Genomic DNA, 14,469 nt, shown 5'->3' with positions numbered 1-14,469 from the left:
CACTGCCTCATCACTGCATAGTGTGCTACCGTGTCACTACACCTCATAGACTATCACAGGTACAAGTACTATCCATGAAAAACACGGATACTGGTCGTACACAAAATCGGATGTCTGAACGAGCCCTTAGACTGACAGTCAGCTTATTAGAGCTCGTCTCTGGCAGAATTTGATAGGCTATAGCAGGGGTGCAGAATTTGTTTATTTTTGTCCAAGGGTTAAATTGTCATGTTAAACCAATCAGAAGGGTCGCAAACAAATTTAAAGGGCTATTTACATGAATACATCAGCAGCACTGAGTTTTGAGTATTTGAGAAAGATTGGGAGAGTTTCTGCTCCAAAAAATCAATGTGAACACACCCAAACTTACACAGAGGTTTTGGAGAAGAAACTTAACCTCTTCTCTGTCTTCAGCAGCACCTCCAACATGGTGCCCTTAACAGTAAAAGTATCATTATACTGCCCATAAATATAAACATCTCCCATGCTGTGCCCATGAACAAATAACTACTTCTCGGCGTGCTTCCTCACAAAATATACTTCCCACAATGCCCCTCTACATACTGTACCCCCACAATGCCCCTCTCTGAAATGTCCACCCCCACACTGCCCCAAAATGTCCCCTCTACACTGAAACTCTCCATAATATTACCACCATACGGCTCCTCTCCTTCATATTCCACCCCACACTGCTCCTCTCCATCATAATCTCTCCCATACTACTTCTTTCCATCACTCTCCCCACACACACAGCTCCTCTCCATTATATTCCTACACAGCTCCTCTCCTTCATATTCCCCTCTACACTGCTCCTCTCCATCATATTCCACCCCATACTGCTCCTCTCCGTCATATCTCCCCCACAGTGCCCCTCCATCATATTACCCCCACACACAGGTCCCCTCTGTAATATTGCTGCCACCACACAGTTCCTCTCCATCATATTTCCCCTACACACAGCTCCACACCATCGTATTCCTCCCACACTGCTCCTCTCTGTCATATCCCCCCCACAGCTCCTCTCCATCATATTCCCACACCACACAGTTCCTCGCCGTCGTATTCCCCCTACACACAGCTCCTCACCGTCGTATTCACCCTACACACAGCTCCTCACCGTTGTATTCCCCTACACACAGCTCCTCACCATCGTATTCCTCCTCTTATGGTTCTCAATGGCAAGAGAACATAGCCCAGCAAACATACGAACTAGCTCTTGGAAGGATGGAAACTAAACTGACCATGAACTAAACCTGCCGCACAACTAACAGTAGCCGGGTAGCGTAGCCTGCGTTTTATCCCTAGACGCCCAGCGCCGGCCGGAGGACTAACTAATCCTGGCAGAGGAAAATATAGTCCTGGCTCACCTCTAGAGAAATTTCCCCGAAAGGCAGACAGAGGCCCCCACAAATATTGGCGGTGATTTTAGATGAAATGACAAACGTAGTATGAAAATAGGTTTAGCAAAATTGAGGTCCGCTTACTAGATAGCAGGAAGACAGAAAGGGCACTTTCATGGTCAGCTGAAAACCCTATCAAAATACCATCCTGAAATTACTTTAAGACTCTAGTATTAACTCATAACATCAGAGTGGCAATTTCAGATCACAAGAGCTTTCCAGACACAGAAACGAAACTACAGCTGTGAACTGGAACAAAATGCAAAAACAAACAAGGACTAAGTCCAACTTAGCTGGGAGTTGTCTAGCAGCAGGAACATGCACAGAAAGGCTTCTGATTACAATGTTGACCGGCATGGAAGTGACAGAGGAGCAAAGCTAAATAGCGACTCCCACATCCTGATGGAAACAGGTGAACAGAGAGGATGATGCACACCAGTTCAATTCCACCAGTGGCCACCGGGGGAGCCCAAAATCCAATTTCACAACAGTACCCCCCCCTCAAGGAGGGGGCACCGAACCCTCACCAGAACCACCAGGGCGATCAGGATGAGCCCTATGAAAGGCACGGACCAAATCGGAGGCATGAACATCAGAGGCAGTCACCCAAGAATTATCCTCCTGACCGTATCCCTTCCATTTGACCAGATACTGGAGTTTCCGTCTGGAAACACGGGAGTCCAAGATTTTTTCCACAACGTACTCCAACTCGCCCTCAACCAACACCGGAGCAGGAGGCTCAACGGAAGGCACAACCGGTACCTCATACCTGCGCAATAATGACCGATGAAAAACATTATGAATAGAAAAAGATGCAGGGAGGTCCAAACGGAAGGACACAGGGTTAAGAATCTCCAATATCTTGTACGGGCCGATGAACCGAGGCTTAAACTTGGGAGAAGAAACCCTCATAGGGACAAAACGAGAAGACAACCACACCAAGTCCCCAACACAAAGCCGAGGACCAACCCGACGCCGGCGGTTGGCAAAAAGCTGAGTCTTCTCCTGGGACAACTTCAAATTGTCCACTACCTGCCCCCAAATCTGATGCAACCTCTCCACCACAGCATCCACTCCAGGACAATCCGAAGATTCCACCTGACCAGAAGAAAATCGAGGATGAAACCCCGAATTACAGAAAAAGGGAGACACCAAGGTGGCAGAACTGGCCCGATTATTGAGGGCAAACTCCGCTAAAGGCAAAAAAGCAACCCAATCATCCTGATCTGCAGACACAAAACACCTCAAATATGTCTCCAAGGTCTGATTCGTCCGCTCGGTCTGGCCATTAGTCTGAGGATGGAAAGCAGACGAGAAAGACAAATCTATGCCCATCCTAGCACAGAATGCTCGCCAAAATCTAGACACGAATTGGGTACCTCTGTCAGAAACGATATTCTCCGGAATACCATGCAAACGGACCACATTTTGAAAAAACAGAGGAACCAACTCGGAAGAAGAAGGCAACTTAGGCAGGGGAACCAAATGGACCATCTTAGAGAAACGATCACACACCACCCAGATGACAGACATCTTCTGAGAAACAGGAAGATCCGAAATAAAATCCATCGAGATGTGCGTCCAGGGCCTCTTCGGGATAGGCAAGGGCAACAACAATCCACTAGCCCGAGAACAACAAGGCTTGGCCCGAGCACAAACGTCACAAGACTGCACGAAGCCTCGCACATCTCGAGACAGGGAAGGCCACCAGAAGGACCTTGCCACCAAATCCCTGGTACCAAAGATTCCAGGATGACCTGCCAACGCAGAAGAATGAACCTCAGAAATGACTCTACTGGTCCAATCATCAGGAACAAACAGTCTACCAGGTGGGCAACGATCAGGTCTATCCGCCTGAAACTCCTGCAAGGCCCACCGCAGGTCTGGAGAAACGGCAGACAATATCACTCCATCCTTAAGGATACCTGTAGGTTCAGAATTACCAGGGGAGTCAGGCTCAAAACTCCTAGAAAGGGCATCCGCCTTAACATTCTTAGAACCCGGCAGGTAGGACACCACAAAATTAAACCGAGAGAAAAACAACGACCAGCGCGCCTGTCTAGGATTCAGGCGTCTGGCGGACTCAAGATAAATTAGATTTTTGTGGTCAGTCAATACCACCACCTGATGTCTAGCCCCCTCAAGCCAATGACGCCACTCCTCAAAAGCCCACTTCATGGCCAAAAGCTCCCGATTCCCAACATCATAATTCCGCTCGGCGGGCGAAAATTTACGCGAGAAAAAAGCACAAGGTCTCATCACGGAGCAATCGGAACTTCTCTGCGACAAAACCGCCCCAGCTCCGATTTCAGAAGCGTCGACCTCAACCTGAAAAGGAAGAGCAACATCAGGCTGACGCAACACAGGGGCGGAAGAAAAGCGGCGCTTAAGCTCCCGAAAGGCCTCCACAGCAGCAGGGGACCAATCAGCAACATCAGCACCCTTCTTAGTCAAATCAGTCAATGGTTTAACAACATCAGAAAAACCAGCAATAAATCGACGATAAAAGTTAGCAAAGCCCAAAAATTTCTGAAGACTCTTAAGAGAAGAGGGTTGCGTCCAATCACAAATAGCCTGAACCTTGACAGGATCCATCTCGATGGAAGAGGGGGAAAAAATATATCCCAAAAAGGAAATCTTTTGAACCCCAAAAACGCACTTAGAACCCTTCACACACAAGGAATTAGACCGCAAAACCTGAAAAACCCTCCTGACCTGCTGGACATGAGAGTCCCAGTCATCCGAAAAAATCAAAATATCATCCAGATACACAATCATAAATTTATCCAAATAATCACGGAAAATGTCATGCATAAAGGACTGAAAGACTGAAGGGGCATTTGAAAGACCAAAAGGCATCACCAAATACTCAAAGTGGCCCTCGGGCGTATTAAATGCGGTTTTCCACTCATCCCCCTGCTTAATTCGCACCAAATTATACGCCCCACGAAGATCTATCTTAGAGAACCACTTGGCCCCCTTTATGCGAGCAAACAAATCAGTCAGCAGTGGCAACGGATATTGATATTTAACCGTGATTTTATTCAAAAGCCGATAATCAATGCACGGCCTCAAAGAGCCATCTTTCTTAGCCACAAAGAAAAAACCGGCTCCCAAGGGAGATGACGAAGGACGAATATGTCCCTTTTCCAAGGACTCCTTTATATATTCTCGCATAGCAGCATGTTCAGGCACAGACAGATTAAATAAACGACCCTTAGGGTATTTACTACCCGGAATCAAATCTATGGCACAATCGCACTCCCGGTGCGGAGGTAATGAACCAAGCTTAGGTTCTTCAAAAACGTCACGATATTCAGTCAAGAATTCAGGAATCTCAGAGGGAATAGATGATGAAATGGAAACCACAGGTACGTCCCCATGCGTCCCCTTACATCCCCAGCTTAACACAGACATAGCTTTCCAGTCAAGGACTGGGTTATGAGATTGCAGCCATGGCAATCCAAGCACCAACACATCATGTAGGTTATACAGCACAAGAAAGCGAATAATCTCCTGGTGATCCGGATTAATCCGCATAGTTACTTGTGTCCAGTATTGTGGTTTATTGCTAGCCAATGGGGTGGAGTCAATCCCCTTCAGGGGTATAGGAGTTTCAAGAGGCTCCAAATCATACCCACAGCGTTTGGCAAAGGACCAATCCATAAGACTCAAAGCGGCGCCAGAGTCGACATAGGCATCCGCGGTAATAGATGATAAAGAACAAATCAGGGTCACAGATAGAATAAACTTAGACTGTAAAGTGCCAATTGAAACAGACTTATCAAGCTTCTTAGTACGCTTAGAGCATGCTGATATAACATGAGTTGAATCACCGCAATAGAAGCACAACCCATTTTTTCGTCTAAAATTCTGCCGTTCACTTCTGGACAGAATTCTATCACATTGCATATTCTCTGGCGTCTTCTCAGTAGACACCGCCAAATGGTGCACAGGTTTGCGCTCCCGCAGACGCCTATCGATCTGGATAGCCATTGTCATGGACTCATTCAGACCCGCAGGCACAGGGAACCCCACCATAACATCCTTAATGGCATCAGAGAGACCCTCTCTGAAATTCGCCGCCAGGGCGCACTCATTCCACTGAGTAAGCACAGCCCATTTACGGAATTTCTGGCAGTATATTTCAGCTTCGTCTTGCCCCTGAGATAGGGACATCAAGGCCTTTTCCGCCTGAAGTTCTAACTGAGGTTCCTCATAAAGCAACCCCAAGGCCAGAAAAAACGCATCCACATTGAGCAACGCAGGATCCCCTGGAGCCAATGCAAAAGCCCAATCCTGAGGGTCGCCCCGGAGCAAAGAAATCACAATCCTGACCTGCTGAGCAGGATCTCCAGCAGAGCGAGATTTCAGGGACAAAAACAACTTGCAATTATTTTTGAAATTTTGAAAGCAAGATCTATTCCCCGAGAAAAATTCAGGCAAAGGAATTCTAGGTTCAGATATAGGAACATGAACAACAAAATCTTGTAAGTTTTGAACTTTCGTGGTGAGATTATTCAAACCTGCAGCTAAACTCTGAATATCCATTTTAAACAGGTGAACACAGAGCCATTCCAGGATTAGAAGGAGAGAGAGAGAGAAAGGCTGCAATATAGGCAGACTTGCAAGAGATTCAATTACAAGCACACTCAGAACTGAGGAAAAAAAAAAAAAAAAAATCTTCAGCAGACTTCTCTTTTCTCTCCTTTCTCTGTCAATTAATTTAACCCTTTTAGGCCGGTCAAACTGTTATGGTTCTCAATGGCAAGAGAACATAGCCCAGCAAACATACGAACTAGCTCTTGGAAGGATGGAAACTAAACTGACCATGAACTAAACCTGCCGCACAACTAACAGTAGCCGGGTAGCGTAGCCTGCGTTTTATCCCTAGACGCCCAGCGCCGGCCGGAGGACTAACTAATCCTGGCAGAGGAAAATATAGTCCTGGCTCACCTCTAGAGAAATTTCCCCGAAAGGCAGACAGAGGCCCCCACAAATATTGGCGGTGATTTTAGATGAAATGACAAACGTAGTATGAAAATAGGTTTAGCAAAATTGAGGTCCGCTTACTAGATAGCAGGAAGACAGAAAGGGCACTTTCATGGTCAGCTGAAAACCCTATCAAAATACCATCCTGAAATTACTTTAAGACTCTAGTATTAACTCATAACATCAGAGTGGCAATTTCAGATCACAAGAGCTTTCCAGACACAGAAACGAAACTACAGCTGTGAACTGGAACAAAATGCAAAAACAAACAAGGACTAAGTCCAACTTAGCTGGGAGTTGTCTAGCAGCAGGAACATGCACAGAAAGGCTTCTGATTACAATGTTGACCGGCATGGAAGTGACAGAGGAGCAAAGCTAAATAGCGACTCCCACATCCTGATGGAAACAGGTGAACAGAGAGGATGATGCACACCAGTTCAATTCCACCAGTGGCCACCGGGGGAGCCCAAAATCCAATTTCACAACATCCTCCCACACATCTCCTTTGCATCATATTCCCCCCACATCACTCCTATCTGTAAAATTCCCTCCATACCACTCCACTCAAACATATTCCCCCCACACCACTCCTCTTCGTCATGTCCCCCCACATAGCTCCTCTCCATCATATTCCCCTCACACAGCTCCTCTTGATCATATTCCCCTGCACTTCTCTTCTCTGTCATATTCCCCCTACACAGCTCCTCTCCATCATATTCCACCCCATACTGCTCCTCTCAGTCATATCCCCCCCCACAGAGCCCCTCTGTCATATTACCCCTACACACAGCTCCTGTCGATCATATCCCCCCACACTTCTCTTCTCTGTCATATTCCACCCACACAGCTCCATTCTCCCTGCTATATTCCCCCCACATTGCTCCTCTCCTTCATATTTCCGCCGCAGAGCTCCTCTCCATCATATTCCCCCCATACACAGATCTTCTATGTCATATTTCTCCCCACACACAGCTCCTCTTTGTTATATTTCCCCTACACAGCTCATCACTGTTGTGTTCCCCCCACACAGCTCCTCTCCATCATGTGCCCCCAACACAGCTCCTTTCCATCATATTCCCCCCACCATGCGCCTCTACTTGGTTTGAATAGTCAATCGTTGCTGATAAACTTCCTTTAAAGAGCCTGTCAGCTTCGTTATTGGTTGGCAAATAAAGGTACAGCTGTATAGGTTATGTGCTACAATTTCAGTGATGCCTCTTTGGTCTGGATCTGTTGCGCCATTTTTGAGAAATCTTAGTTTTATCTTTATTCAAATTTTGATGTAAGTGCACCCTTGAGCATTGGTGCACTTGCAGTCCACGTCTCCTCTGCTGATTTTTCTGCCCTCTGCTGGTTGATTGACAGCTGGCAAAGACTATGCTGAGCGATGCGATTATGCTACATGAAACAGACATCCTTGAACTTTTACCCGACGGGTGTGATAGAGCAAACGTCGGTGTGCAGGACTTTCCATGGTCAAACAGTGGCACAGTGCGCTGTAAATACGGTACGTCTGTCAGGTGTAGCAGAATTACAACCTACAGTAGAGTCGGTCTCCACAGTCAATCAACCAGAGGAGGGTGATGCCAACCAGAGAGAACAGCAGAGGAGACATGGACTGCAAGTGCACAGATACGCTCACCAGTGCACTTGCAGATGAATTTGCATAAAAATAAAACAAAATATTTCTTATCAGTGGCACAATGAATTGAGCTTGAATGATCTATGGTAAATGTAGATGAGGCTTAGAGAAATCCAACTCCTTGTCCTTTTCATACCTGCACACACGTATGATGCATACACACTTGTGCTGCATAGCTGGATCTCAAAGTGCAGGGGAGTGACTAAAGAATTGGTGCACCCTTGGTGTGGCCAAACAGTTCAGTGCACCTTCCAACCTGCTTGTTTCCCTCTATATCCATCCCCGTATTCTTTCTTTGAAAGGCAGTGATTGAGGGAAAACAAGTAGATGGGAAGGTGCTCTTAAAATGTTTAGCTGTGCCAAGGCTGCAGCGAGCGCCTGTCCTTGGTATGAACGGTCATAACATATGAACACACACTATATAATTTCGCCCACTTACTTGCATATGGAGTCGAGCTCTTCTGCGTCATCGAGGTCTTCATTGACTTTGAACTGCTGGACATTTTGAGCCATACTATCCCCCAAGCTGATTAGACAGTCAGCAAATCCTTTATAAATCGTGTCACATTTTCTGCTTGTTGCTCTCACCGGAATATGTAGAAGAGCTGAAGCAAAAGAGAGAAACGTACTGATAAATACATCCATTTTCTGCTATTTCATTAGAAAGTGTTGCATTATTGATGTGAAATACAAAAAAAAGCAAAAACTCACTTAACTTTTAATTCTATTTTTGAAAATGCATAAAAAAACAGAAACCTTCCCATGACACAACATGCCCAGACATACCCAATTTTAGGCTAAAAAAAATGTTGAGCATCTGTTGTTCAGAATCTGTATTGTTATGATATTTTGTATATCATACCTCTGTTCTTCCCTCCTAGTACAAATAAACCATGGGGTCTGTCCTTACGCAGCCTGGGTCCCTTTAAGCATCAATTGAACAGTGTCAGACGGTCTAGAGACACAGTTTATTGATGAGGGAAATGGTAACACCCCATTGTCTCAAGGAGGAATAACAAAATATCAACTCCAAGTAGATATATATAATTATTCATGGCCGAAAGTGTTGGCACCCTTGAAATTGTTCCCGAAAACGAAGCATTTCTATCACAAAATCATGCAGTTACACATATTTTGCTATACGCATGTTTATTTGCTTTGTGCGTATTGGAACAACACAAAATAAAATAGAAAAAAAGGTAAATTGGACATAATGTCACACACAGCTCCAAAAATGGGCCAAAATTGTGGGTGAACAACTTTGTTTCAAGCATGAGATGCTCATTCAAACTCACCTGAGGCAAGTAACAGGTGTGGGCACTAAGAAAATCACACCTGAAACCAGATAAAAAGGGGAAAAGTTGGCTGAATCTTTACATTGTGTGACTGTGTGTGCCACACTAAGCATGGAGAACAGAAAGAGAAGAGAACTCACTGAGGACTGGAGAACCAAAAGTATTGACCAATATCAACAATCTCAAGGTTACAAGTCCATTTCCAGAGATCTTGATGTTCTGTAGAAGAGGGGGAAAGTTAGCACACCCATTAGATGTCTGGGAACTGGAGTGCGGAATGACTGTGGTGCAGCAGGAAAAGCAATCGATAAGGAAAGCAATATCCAGCTCCGCTTGTCACATAAAAATGTATTTTATTGAAGATCTTTAAAATGGTAACACACAGCATAAAAAGTCACTAGCCCCTAAGTGGGGTTATGTATATGGGCAGACGAGTATCAAAGCTTGCGGTTCTTAGTCACTGCATACCAAATAGACGTAACCTCTACCCTATATACAACATCCTGTCTGGGTTAGGTGATCTAATGCAACCTATCATGTATGCAGTTCCTCATCTGTTAAAAACTCTCATATAAAACTGATTTCTCAGGAATGCAGCAACAGATAGAAAATATAAAGGTGTCAATGGATTTTGCTTTCATAGAGCTAAATGCCCATATAGGTGGTTTAAGGGGGTTGATCTTACTGAAAGAATCTCTTTTAAGTCAAAAGCTGTCAGCCTGCTTCTATACGACCCAACCAAGAGACCTCAACAAGGAACAGAACCTGAGCCTGCAGGAGAGAGAGAGGACCTCACTGACCATAAGAGCTCACACTCTACAGGAGAGAAAGAGGACCCCACTGACCATAAGAGCTTACACTCTACAGGAAAGATAGAGTACCCCACTGACCATAAGAGCTAACACTCTACAGGAGAGAGAGAGGACCCAACTGACCATAGGAGCTAACACTCTACAGGAGAGAGAGAGGACCCCACTCACCATAAGAGCTTACACTCTACAGGAGAGAGAGAGGACCCCACTGACCATAAGAGCTTACACTCTACAGGAGAGAGAGAGGACCCCACTCACCATAAGAGCTTACACTCTACAGGAGAGAGAGAGGACCCCACTGACCATAAGAGCTTACACTCTACAGGAGAGAGAGAGGACCCCACTGACCATAAGAGCTTACACTCTACAAGAGAGAGAGAGGACCCTACTGACCATAAGAGCTCACACTCTACAGGAGAGAAAGAGGACCCCACTGACCATAAGAGCTTACACTCTACAGGAAAGATAGAGTACCCCACTGACGATAAGAGCTAACACTCTACAGGAGAGAGAGAGGACCCAACTGACCATAGGAGCTAACACTCTACAGGAGAGAGAGAGGACCCCACTGACCATAAGAGCTTACACTCTACAGGAGAGAGAGAGGACCCCACTGACCATAAGAGCTTACACTCAACAGGAGAGAGGACCCCACTGACCATAAGAGCTTACACTCTACAGGAGAGAGAGAGAGGACTCCACTAACCATAAGAGCTTACACTCTACAGGAGAGAAGACCCCACTAAACATAAGAGCTTACACTCTACAGGAAAGAGGACCCACTGACCATAAGAGCTAACACTCTACAGGAGAGAGAGAGGACCCTACTGACCATAAGAGCTCACACTCTACAGGAGAGAGAGAGGACCCTACTGACCATAAGAGCTCACACTCTACAGGAGAGAGAGAGGACCCCACTGACCATAAGAGCTTACACTCAACAGGAGAGAGGACCCCACTGACCATAAGAGCTTACACTCCACAGGAGAGAGAGAGAGGACTCCACTAACCATAAGAGCTTACACTCTACAGGAGAGAAGACCCCACTAAACATAAGAGCTTACACTCTACAGGAAAGAGGACCCACTGACCATAAGAGCTAACACTCTACAGGAGAGAGAGAGGACCCTACTGACCATAAGAGCTCACACTCTACAGGAGAGAGAGAGGACCCTACTGACCATAAGAGCTTACACTCTACAGGAGAGAGAGAGGACCCCACTGACCATAAGAGCTTACACTCAACAGGAGAGAGGACCCCACTGACCATAAGAGCTTACACTCTACAGGAGAGAGAGAGAGGACACCACTAACCATAAGAGCTTACACTCTACAGGAGAGAAGACCCCACTGACCATAAGAGCTTACACTCTACAGGAGAGAGAGAGGACCCTACTGACCATAAGAGCTCACACTCTACAGGAGAGAGAGAGGACCCCACTGACCATAAGAGCTTACACTCTACAGGAAAGATAGAGTACCCCACTGACCATAAGAGCTAACACTCTACAGGAGAGAGAGAGGACCCCACTGACCATAAGAGCTTACACTCTACAGGAAAGAGAGAGGACTCCACTAACCATAAGAGCTTACACTCTACAGGAGAGAAGACCCCACTAACCATAAGAGCTTACACTCTACAGGAAAGAGGACCCACTGACCATAAGAGCTAACACTCTACAGGAGAGAGAGAGGACCCCACTGACCATAAGAGCTTACACTCTACATGAGAGAGAGAGTACCCCACTGATCATAAGAGCTAACACTCTACAGGAGAGAGAGAGGACCCCACTGATCATAAGAGCTTACACTCAACAGGAGAGAGGACTCCACTGATCATAAGAGCTTATACTCTACAGGAGAGAGAGGACCTCGCTGACCATAAGAGCTAACACTCTACAGGAGAGAGAGAGGACCCCACTGACCATAAGAGCTTACACTCTACATAAGAGAGAGAGGACCCCACTGACCATAGGAGCTTACACTCTACAGGAGAGAAAGAGGACCCTGCTTACAAATGGGTTTGCATTTTTCTAAGTTTCTCCATTTTTTTAAGAAACTTTTACTAAAGGTCAGTTCTCACCTCTGGTGTGGTGCCGAGGCTCCCCTAATTATAGAGAGAAGGAGAGATGTGACCAAATGGGCCAGAAGAAGTTCTTCACAATGTTGCCGCTGGTCCTACTGGAGGAAGTTATGGAGACCAGATATTGACTGGTAGAGAAACACAGTAACTCCTGTTGACAAGGAAGGAGTTTGTGCGGGTAGATATGTGGTCTGTGTTCCAGTTTTTTTACAAATCTCCCGTAAAGCCCTGGAGACTGCTAAAGGCCTTATCAGATTAATAGAAGAAAAACATGACCTCCTTATCATTAACTGGGCACTTATAGGTCAAATACAACATTAAAAGAGTTATCCGCGAAGATTGTATTTTTTTCTAATGGGGCTATGAATATATACAGTAGGCAAGTAGTTGAAAATTACCTGCCTGTTCTGCCCGGCACTGATCTTTGCCGGCACAGAGTGGTCGCGGACCTCTTCTACTGGCGATTCTGCTGCTTCATTTGACCTTATGTCATCACAATGAGCATAACATCGGTAGTCACGCCCCATCAACATAATAGAGCAGAAGAGAAGCTGCTGCTCTCTCGACGTGAGGTCATCGCAAGCCGCTGAATCGCCGGCAGTAGTGGTCTGTGATTATACTGAGTGGTCGTGAACTGCTTCTGCCGGTGATTCTGCTGCTTCATTTGACCTTATGTCATCACAATCGCTCTTCCTCTTCTGGGCTGCTCTGCTGACAGAGAACCACTGCCAACGCCATGCTGATTGGCAGCTCGCTCCCCACAATTAGGTAGTGGGAATTGGGCTGTCAATCAGCACAACATCGGTAGTCACGCTCTGTCAACATAACAGAGCAGAGGAGAAGCCACTGCTCTGTCAACGTGAGGTCACCGGGAGCTGCTGAATCACCGGCAGGAGCGGTCTCTGATTATACCGAGCCAGCAGACATCGGCGCAGGGCAGAACATGCAGGTTGTTAGCAATGACCTGCCTATATATTCTTAGCCCCATAACAAAAAAATAAAATAGTTCCGGATATCCCCTTTAAATCAGGACTTTACATGACTCACATTGCATACTAGAATATTTTACAAGTAATATGAAGGAAATGCCAGCTCATCATGAAAAAAATCAACCAGTGTGTAAGGAATAATGCTCTAACCAAACTTGGCAATAATCAAGGAAGAAAAACGGGGAGTTCAAGCTTACGGTAAAAATATTAGAAATCAGTCCAAAAAATAATGCGAGACACAAAGAACGGGCGACGCGTTTCGAATGCGATCCAGCATTCTTTTTCAACCTTGACGAATCCAAAGTGGAATAAAGATCACATGATATAACAATAAGGCAATCACCATAAAAACATATGTTGACAAGTACGGTAATGGGAAAATACAAAAAAATACAGAAAATATATTAAAAAAAACCCATAGGGAAATGCAAGAAATAAAATAAAATTGAACAGGCAATTAAGGAAAAGGAGTATGTGACAGGAAACAACAATAGTGATGGTATAAATCATGACATAGATTTATACCATCGGGATATCTAGTACCGAGGTTAAATATCCAAAAGGCTTCACGAGTTAACAAGCATCTTTTGATATTCACTCCCCTAGTAAGTTCCTTAACCCTTTCAAACCTTTGGATGTTTTACGCCAGCTTTGGAGCCAGAGAAGATGCAAGAGCCATTCATGGAGACCTCCAGATGGAAATGGCAAGCCCTCTCTTTTTAGAGTGTCTGGTGTCATCAGTTCAAAAGCGTCCAGTTCTTGCGTTATTATTATTATAGTGACCACTTTTGACCTGGTGACAGGTCTTCTCCAGACGCGTGTATTTTTGACTCAACAACATTTTGCAATTGGGCTTCTTTGGAACATGATTTTGTACTGTTTGACTTCTACAGCCTCTGTGTATCACTGTACATGGCAAACTGTAGAATGAGTTGGCAAGTGAGTCCATCAGAAAGCTTATCTGACTTCAGAGTTTGTAACTCTCATCTCTGCTCTCTTAAATGACTGCCTAAGCTGATTTACAACCACATCAAAGTTGAAGCACGTTTTTGTTTTGTGTGGAATCAATCCTCCGACTGCTACCTACATGTTCTTTATTCAGTGGTTTTTGGACTTCTACGGTGGGCTCCTTGGCTGGTTAGAATCAGTAACCAATGTGATAAATGAATCTTGAACATTCACATGTTCTGCATTTCTACATGTAACCCATCGAATGTGCTACACATTTTAGCGGTATTTACCACCTCACATGGAAG

The 14,469-nt window shown here is 45.3% G+C and overlaps 1 protein-coding gene across 1 annotated transcript in view; it reads right to left on the bottom strand.

Moving 5' to 3' along the window:
* Nucleotides 1-14,469, bottom strand: part of NRN1L (neuritin 1 like) — a 45,505-nt gene that overhangs the window by 12,002 nt on the left and 19,034 nt on the right. Inside the window, exon 2 of the mRNA XM_077292765.1 lies at nucleotides 8,474-8,639. Coding sequence (XP_077148880.1) covers nucleotides 8,474-8,639 — 166 coding nt within the window. The remainder of the gene's footprint in view (nucleotides 1-8,473; nucleotides 8,640-14,469) is intronic.

The sequence above is a fragment of the Ranitomeya variabilis genome, chromosome 2 (genome assembly GCF_051348905.1).
Source record: "Ranitomeya variabilis isolate aRanVar5 chromosome 2, aRanVar5.hap1, whole genome shotgun sequence".
In the NCBI taxonomy this organism is placed as follows: Eukaryota; Metazoa; Chordata; class Amphibia; order Anura; family Dendrobatidae; genus Ranitomeya; species Ranitomeya variabilis.
Note: the sequence above shows the minus strand (reverse complement) of the source record. Positions and strands in the feature narration are given on the sequence as shown.